The sequence below is a fragment of the Echinops telfairi genome, unplaced genomic scaffold, assembly GCF_000313985.2.
Source record: "Echinops telfairi isolate 266 unplaced genomic scaffold, ASM31398v2 ScPeMD7_29;HRSCAF=101, whole genome shotgun sequence".
Lineage (NCBI taxonomy): Eukaryota > Metazoa > Chordata > Mammalia > Afrosoricida > Tenrecidae > Echinops > Echinops telfairi.
This window is the reverse complement of record NW_022103926.1, coordinates 8,569,084-8,577,760: the sequence shown is the minus strand read 5'-3', so window position 1 is coordinate 8,577,760 and position 8,677 is coordinate 8,569,084. Positions and strand designations below refer to the sequence as shown.

Sequence of the window (8,677 nt, the reverse complement as noted above, 5' to 3'; positions counted from 1 at the left end):
AACCTCCTGGGCCAGGCCTAACGGGGCCGGCACTGCCACTAGGGGCTGCGTTCCGAGCCCTCACCGTGGGGAGCTGCGGGCGAGCGGGGCTCAGCCCTCGGCGTGTTAGGGACCCCCGGAACCATAGGGCACCGTTCTCACCCTGGCTGTAGGGCGCGGTGGCATGGCGCCCCCCTGGAGTTGTGCCAGGTGGTACCTGGGCATTAGCGTAGGCCTTGCAGGCACAGCGCAGGGCTGTGTCAAGCCCGGGAGTCTGACCTGTACCGTTGGGAATGAGGCAGGGGCAGTTCAGAGGGGCTTACAGCAGGAAAGCCCCCAGCCCTGTCCAGCCTTTTCACACCCCTTAACACACACACTTCTCAGCAAGCCCGGGACCAGACCAAGTCCAGAGGCACCCACCCCTCTTTCAGGCTGTTCCAGTAGTAAGGTGAGGCCTGACCCATGCTGGGTTTCTGCTTCCCTCCTGTTGGAAGGGGGTGCTCCCCCTGGGGCATTTTATGCCTCCAACCTCAGACTGACCACTTTGGGGGACCTCTCCTGGCTGCGGCCTCTCCGGAGGAGATCTGGGTGGAGGACGCAGTCTCAACAGACAGCTGCTCTGGTCAGCCGCTGGCCCGCCCACCCCACCAGCAGACAAGACCACAGGCCCGAGGTGCTGCCTTGCCATAGACTCTTCTCTAGGTCCACTCTTCTCCCTGGTCCTGGGTGCTCCAGCCTGGCTGGCCTCTCACCCCCACCCCCACCCGGCTCCAGGCATCCTGCCTTTCTTCCCCAGCCCGGCCCTGAAGTCCCTGACTCCTGCCCACCATTGTCTCCCGGCAGTCCACAGCAAGGTGGGTGGAGCCCTTAGCCCACTTGCTGCCAGTGCGCTCTCTCGGTCCCCAGCCTAGAGCCGGTGGCCTGCTTTCCGTCTATTCCTTGGCCTCTTCTGAAAAGCAGACTGGGCTTGCTCTTAAGAGAATGGCCCCTCAGCCCTCGGCTTCTAGCTCTGTTTGCATCACAGCCAGGCGGTGAGCATAGTCCTAGAGGACGCACGGTCCACAGCCCCACAGCAAGGGAGATTGAGTGTCCCTGCAAGGCCTGCAGCCCCACAGGAGGGGCTTGGCCCAGCATCCCTCCCTCAATGGTCCGGGTGGCTCCCACCTGGCAGGCAACTCCACCTGAACTGCACAAGTCAGTGTGACACTCTGGTCTCTTAGAAGCAAGGTGGCAGCCTCCCAGTCTTCCCCTGGTCTCAGCCCGGTGCTCCCAGAATTCTCTGTGTCATGGCACTCTCCACGCGGGACAGACTCCTGCTGTCTTGCAGCGAGCAGGTGGCCCTCTGGGTCCAGCATATCACTCTCCCCTGCTATCTTACATGGCCTCCTCTGGGGCAGAACCAGGCAGGCTGGGTACTCTCACGGGCCCTCCCCTCAGTGGTTCATGTGCACGCGGCTATGTGGGCATGGCACACATGGGCATGGCTGGTCATGAGTAAAGGTGGGGTGGGGGGACTTAGCCTAGGGGTGGTGCCTACAGGAAACATAGAGCCACTGGCCCAAACCTAGTTAGTTGCCATGGCAACCAGGGGCCAGGAGCACCAGGCTCCTCTGGTCCGCAGCTCAGCCCCAGGCTGCTCCAGAAGCCGCCAAACTTTCCAAATAGGAAAAGTGGAAAAAGAAGGTGGGGGGAAAAGTGAGCTCCAGAGAGACGGTGGGCCAGGTGCTGGAGCAGAGCAGGGTAGAGAGGGGCAAGAGGGGACTCAGAGCAAATGGGGGTGAGTCCAGCCCACTACCCCCAACCCCCTGGAGCAGCTGCCTTTGGAAAAAGGGCTAGGAAGCCACTTCTCTCATTCAGCCGGCGGTCAGCCCAGAATGGGGCCATGGCCAGATACCCTCCACCTTCAACATGCCTATACCTGCCCAGCCCCCTCCCAGGGCAGTCACAGCAGTGGGCACAGCGGAGGGCAGAGCACCCATCTCTCTAGGCAAGTCCCCTGTTCATACTGTTCTGCTCAGACCCCTCCAGACAGACTGGCTGGGACCGCTGTCCTGGGCCTCGGGGATACTAGGTCTCTGAACAGCGCTTTGAGAAAGCTGGCAGTGGACAGGGAGCCTGCTCTGATGGAGCATGTCCCTGAGGACTACCGTCTGCCCGTGCATGTGTGTTAACCAGGGACCCAGAGGCCATGGGAAGAAAGGTGGTCAGGGGCCCAGCCAGCTTATGACCAGGAGGCTGTGTGCCATGGGGCTGTGCTTTTGGACAGTGGCAAGGCTGAGTCTACACCTGGACGTGGGGCTGTCTCCAGGTGGCCTAAGGAGTGTTGCTGAGGGTGTGAGTGACCATGTTGTCTGGTCAGGGCAGTGGGTTTCTGGGCCCCCAGGCAGTGGGGGAGGAGGGGAGGAGAAGACCCCAAGACAGGTATGCATGGCCCTTGCTGGGGCACTGATGGGAGGAGGAAGAGCCGGGCACCCAGCCTCGAAAGACGTGAGAACGTCCACTAGTCTCCTTGTTTATGATTCGTGCCGCCGACTCCGACTCCCAGATCATCTCAACGCAGCTATAAATAGTGCTGTTCACAGCGGCTTCACCCTCCTGGCCCTCACTGACCCAGCCAACCAGCCAGAGCCCGAGGCTGGGCAGCCAGGCAGGTCCCTGCATCATGGGGGCTGCGGGGGGGAGGCCAACTCACACAGGACTATCCCTTCCAGCAGTGTCCTTACAATGCCTCAGGGAACTCACAGACCCCGAGATACCCCGTGGCCACCCCTTGGGCCTGTCATTACTGCCCTGGCCCACTCTCCTAGGCATGTGCTCAGGCCCAACCTTTGGCCACCATTCCAGTGCCCACAATGAAGCAGGGTGACAGGTGCATACAACTGGGTGCCTGGGGCATCCTCACAGCAGTTCTGGGAAGCCCTCAGAAACACCCTGTCCCCACGGCGGGCCAGAGGGAGTCTCAGAGATGCTCCCTTGCCTGCACAAGCAAGCACACCCCTTCTTGGGACCAGACCAGGGTAAGAATCCCAGCCTAGCCACCACATGTCCTGTGAGTCTCCCATGGGGCTCCTGGTCAAAGAGATGCTCGTGCCTGGCCAAACACACACTGCCCAGCAGACTGTGGACCTGCGCACGACACACAGCAGGAGGCAGCCGCATCCACGTGATGTGGGCGAGCACTGAGTTCCAGGAAAGCACCCTCCGTGCACGCAAAATGCGTGCTTCTCAAAGATTGGGGAGAGGACACAGACCCTGCACTGGGTGGAGACCCGCCCATCCCTCCCAACTGTCACTGAGGGAAGCGGAAGGTAGGTCGGCCTCAGGCCATGGCTGTGTGGTGCGGTGGCCAGGCTTTGCCCAGTCCTCACTCTGCACCACTCGGCCTGCCCAGGCCCCATGAACCCTGAGGCAGACGCACCAAGCCCTCTCCTGTCGACCCCGGCAGCTCAGCGTGCCTTGTGAGGAGGTAGCAAAGGACGTGTGGGGACCTGCTCAATCCACTCCGCATGGTCTCAGACATGGACACCAGGTGAGGCCAGGGCGGGGTCCACCCCTAGGGCCTGCAGAGGACCTGTCCCTCAGGGGCTGTGTGTATGGGAGGGGAGGGAGACATGTGTCTGTCCCAGGCTTGGCAGCTGTCTACACAATCAATTTAAAAAGCTCGGTAACAGAGTGCCACGGACAGGTGGGGAATGAGGTGGGTGGAGTGTGCTTGGGACCCATGTTGAGGCGGACAGACACAGGGCTGGCTCAAACCTACGGTGGTGCAGAGCTGGGTGCTGCTTCTGTGTGTCATACATGGTCTGGGACCACTATGGGTTGGCGCAGTCGAAGGCACCCGACAACAACTGTGTTGCCATGGCGGCTCTAACAGTGCCACAAACGCCGGATGTGGACTTGCAGGCGTGTGTGAAGACAAGGCTGGAAACAGAGTGTGCACCAGGAGGGCGCCCTGGGCAGGGAGAACAGGGCTGCTCACATACGGCGAAACCACCAGCTAGGAAGAACCCAGGTCCTGAGATGTTCCCTGACAGACTGCTGAGGGGCCCCTTAGGGTGGTCATGGGCCTGACACTGAAAACACACACACACACACACACACACACCACCCCCACCCCACCCCCCACCCCCAGGGAGGGGCTGGGTTTAGTGTGACCAGCGGTTTTTCCGTCCCTGTAAGTCCTTTCGTTTTGCTCATGGGGACCAATGACTATATTTATGGGCACCTACGCCCATGGGCACTCCCCTACAGCTATGCCCACGAGATCTGCACCCATATGGATGTTCTTTATAAAACAGCTGGCTGTACACAGGCCCGTGGGCGCAGAGGGAGAGAGGCTGCACTCCTGTCTCCGCAGGCACCCTGAGAACCACCCCACTAGGAGGCGCTCAGCTCCTGCTCAAGCAACTCCACCTGTCCCTAAGGTGCTGCTGTGTGCAGGAGGCCCCGATCACAAGCACAGAGTCCTCGTCCAGCATGCCCACCACCTGCCACACTCAGGGCGGGCACTCTAGGAGCCTGGAGCCTCCTCATCACCGACAGCAGTGGTCCCCCAAGTCCAGGGCTCCGGAGACCCCCATCTCTCACCCAGCCTCTCCCCATAGCCAGCGTGTACATCTGCGCCCCCGCCTGTGCCATCTGCCTGCCCTCTGGGGGCGTCCGACCACATGAGCCCTCGCGGGCTCGGAAATCCAGCAAGCAAAGTACTCACGTTGAAGAAATTGGTCTTGTTCCTCTCACAGAAGAGCCCCTGTGCCGGCATGTGGTGCAGCTGTTGCCACGGGATACTGCTGCCTAGCAACACGTCTCGGGCCCACTGGAGGTTCTGGGGAGACAGAAGTAGGCTGGGGGTAAGTGCGTGGGCTGCTGGGTGCCCGTGGGGCGGGCCGGTAAGGTGTCTGCACAGGCTGGCATCATGGGTGGTGTCTCCTTTCCCGAGCTGGGTCTGCCTGGCTCTGGATGGCTTGAGGTGGGCTCAAATGGGACCCCCATGCCCACCCGAGAGATTCTGTGTGGATCTCCCTGACTAGTGACACCAGCTTGGGAGGGCTTCCTGCAGCAGGAAGGGTGGGGCACCACGATAGAGCGCAGAGCCAGTGGTCTGGCAGGTGACCCCAGAGCTGTGGGTAAGCAGCAGCTGGTTTGGCTGGCCAAGCAGGTGAGCACCCGTTTGCCCCAGGGTGGTGCCAGCGTCCTGGGTACCCAAGCATGGGCTGGCCTGAGCACCGCATGGTCCCGGGGTCACACTGCTCCTCAGCCTGCCAGCCGGGCTGCTCTCACAGGGCCAGGCTGCACCCCTTTAAACTTCTCTCATGACACTGTGGGCTCCCTTGCCTACCTGGGTCCCAGTGAAGTCACAGAAAGACAAGAGGGTCGTTTGTGGCCCAAACAGAAATTCTCCCACAGTTTAGGAGGCCCAGGTGTAGTCTCAAGGGGAAAGGCTCTGTGTGTCTGCTTCCTTGAGGAACTGGAGTGTGAGTGTGTGTGTGTGTGTGTGTGTGTGTGTGTGTCAGGGTGAACTGGAGTGTGTGTGTGTGTGTGTGTCAGGGTGTCCGGTTCTACTGCCTGTTCAACAATCCCTTTTGCACAGGCAGTCCCTGGGCTGTGGACGTCTGACACAGGGACAGACTGCAGTTACAGCCCCTAAAGTCTCCTGTGCTGTACACCAGAGAACCCTATCATGGTTGGCACCGTAGGCGGTGTGCCTTGGGGTGCTGTGGCCTCTGTCATCACCACATGGCCGGGCCAGTGGCCTCAGTGTGCCACCAATTGTTGTTTTCCTGTGTTCCACGCACAAAAAGGAACTAAGTAAAACAAACAAAGCCCAAACCCACTGCTCTCTAGTCAATTCTGACTCATACTGGAATTGGAGCCAGGGGCTAGACACAAGGCCGCCCACCTCACCAGAGGCAGGGGCTGGACACGGCTGCCCTGCTGGTCGGAGGGAAAGCCTGTGCCTGCCCAGCTGCCAAACCTGGCTTGCCCTTACTCAGAGCCCCGATGACCCTGCGCTGGCTAAAACCAGGGTCTGGTAGGCTCTATGGGAGACCCCAGGCTCTAAGCCCGCGTTTCCCACCATGGGTGAGCCCACCCCTGGGGGCAGTGCTGGAATGATCCAGGGACAGCAGAAGCAGAGGCCCGTGCTCCATCCTGATGACTACAGCACAACAGTTTCTCAAGGGGTGTGTGTGTTGGGGGGTGGGGGGGTCTGAGTACTTTGTATTTTCTGGAAAGCGGGGGTAGGCCAAGGGAGCTTGGAAACCTATGGTCCAGGAAAAATGAACACATGCTTCAATTCCCTAAACAGATCATCTTAGACAGTACCCTGAGGTCCCCCCTGGCCCCCCCATGGCCCCCTGGACCCCACGCTTGTTCTGGTGCCCCACACCCCGTTTCACTCGTCTTGGCATAAAAGGAGTCCCAGGCAGGCAGTACCCACCCTGTCCAACCCCAGACAATCTCCGTTTGCTTGGTTGTAATTTTCTGACACGTCTCCACCCAAGGAGGAGAGGGAGGCGCTTCCTGCCCATCGAGGGGGTCGAGGGGGTCCCTGGTCCTGGGACACATCTAAGCCATCGTCTGCTTTCCAGAAAGGGCTGGAGGAGGCCGCCTGCCTGCAACCCCACAAAGAATCGCTGTGACGGTGGTTTGGGCAGTGACCCCGACAGCGAGCCCAGGTAGGGCAGCAACGGGGGGAGGAGGGCTGGGCACACAGAGAGGGCAGCCAGGCATTGGGCAGGTAGGGTCCCAGGCTGACCCTCACATGAGAAGGCCCCTGGGTGTGCGCGCCTTTGTCCTGACCCCCCCACAGGTCCATCCCAGCCTGGGTCCTGCACCACAGCCAAGCCTTTCCCTGACTGGGCCTTCTTGCAGGCCCTGGAAAGCTGCACCACCTTAGGGTGTCCCTCCCACTCCATGACTCCTACCCGGTGGGTGTTGCTGTGGGCGTAGAGGAAGGCCAGCCTGTAGAGGCTCTTGTAGTGCTGCGGGAAGCGGCTGAGGCACAGGCGGAAGGCAGCCACGCACTGCTCGGTCAGGAACTGGCGCTGTTCCTCGGCACCGGCCGGCAGCCCCTGTGGGAAGGTGGCCGGCTCCCCAGCGGGGTCCCCCCGTCTCCTGGTCTCCCATGAGGAGGGGGCCGGGGCAGTGGGCTTGGCAGGGTGGCAGACTGAGGTGGGGGGCTCCACAGCAGGCCGCTGGCTGCCCTGCTCGGCTGCCCGGAAGCCCTCTGAGCTCTCCAAGGATTCCTCGGATTTCCCTGCAGTTGGAGAGGGAAATGTGGTCACCCCTTGGATAGACACCAGGCCCCACGCCTCCATGTTCCTCTGCTGGACAAGGCCCCATGACCTCCACCTCCCTTCGCTGGATACACAACGTCCATCCCCCTCTGCTGGACAAGGCCCCATCGTCTCCACCCCCTCCGCTGGACAAGGCCCCATGGCCTCCACGCAGGCTGAGGTGGGAGGAGGGAAGGCTAGCTGGGGGAGAGGAGGGGCTGGGCTGGGGGCTTCCCAGAAGGTGGGGTGGGGTGAGGCCTGCCCTGCTGCTGTGGGTCAGGAAGAGCTGAGAGCCTGATCACAAGTCTCCCTCTCTCCACTTCTGAAAGCCTCCCGCAACCCTGTGGCCCGAGGCCACCCAGGGTGCCTTACAGAGCAGGGCCCCGGGTGCTACACGCACCCATCCTGTCTGGTGGTGGGACCCACAGGCCTGCCCTTGGTGGACTCTGGTGAGCCCAGGGTGAGGAGGCCCAGGCAGCAGAGGCTCCAGGGTGAGGAGGGGAACTGCCTGGTTTTCCCAGCACAGCAGCAGCGCTGGGAGCCACTCGGGGAGTGAGAGGCTTGTTGGGTGAGATGGGGAGGGCGTTGCCTCCCTATAGTGCTGCTCCGACCCTAACAGCAGCGACGGGGCTTCTCTGCTGGGCGCAGGATCTGGGAAGCCGGAGGAGGGGTGGCCCAGGCCAGTTAGGCCCTGCAGGAGGAGACTCTTCTAGGATCACTGTGAGCCCCAGGGGTGTGGTCAGACCTGGCCCTGCTCCTGCTTGCACCCAGAGCCTGGTTGAGTCTGAGTCGGGGCTCCAGTGTGAAGAGCAAGAAGGGTTAGGCCTAGGGGTGTGGTGGGGAGCAGAGACCCTCCACTGGCCAAGGCTGGCGTGGCACCTCTCCAAGTAGCAGATGTGGGTGAGCTCCCCAGCACCAAGTCCCTCCTTTCCCTGGCCAATGGCAAGTCACCTAGCTCAGCCTCCTGTGTCTGGAGGCTCCAGCAAGGCTGCTCTGGGATTAATGGCCCCCATCCCCTGCCCCCTGACTCTCAGTGAAGCCTTGGTACCTCTGTCCTCTGGGGCCCCCTGAAGCTCTTTCCCAGGGGCTCCTGCCTGGCCGGCCGAGGGCAGTCTCTTGTCGGCCACGCTGGACTTGCGGGGACCCTCCAGTGAGGTGGCCGGCTCGGGGAAGAAGTCCTGTGTGGAGCTGGAGTCTGAGAGCGCCACGGCTGTGCTGTCTTGGCTTCGCTCTGCAGGGAGGAGAAGGCAGGACATGAGTCCAGGGGTCCTGCCAGCCTTTGGCTGGGTACAGCTGTTCTGACCCAGAGGGGGCACTGAGCCACCAATCTAGGCGCCTGTGCCCACAGAATCAGCATCGGATGACGCTCTCATGGTCACCTTCACTGGCTCCCACAGAAGGACATTCCCCCTTCCTCAGAT

At 61.7% G+C, this 8,677-nt stretch overlaps 1 protein-coding gene across 1 annotated transcript in view; it reads right to left on the bottom strand.

Moving 5' to 3' along the window:
* CABIN1 (calcineurin binding protein 1) overlaps window positions 1-8,677 on the bottom strand; it is a 53,418-nt gene that overhangs the window by 9,943 nt on the left and 34,798 nt on the right. Inside the window, exons 26-28 of the mRNA XM_045289565.1 lie at window positions 8,305-8,487; window positions 6,906-7,237; window positions 4,691-4,804 (exon numbers count right to left, since the gene is read on the bottom strand). Coding sequence (XP_045145500.1) covers window positions 4,691-4,804; window positions 6,906-7,237; window positions 8,305-8,487 — 629 coding nt within the window. The remainder of the gene's footprint in view (window positions 1-4,690; window positions 4,805-6,905; window positions 7,238-8,304; window positions 8,488-8,677) is intronic.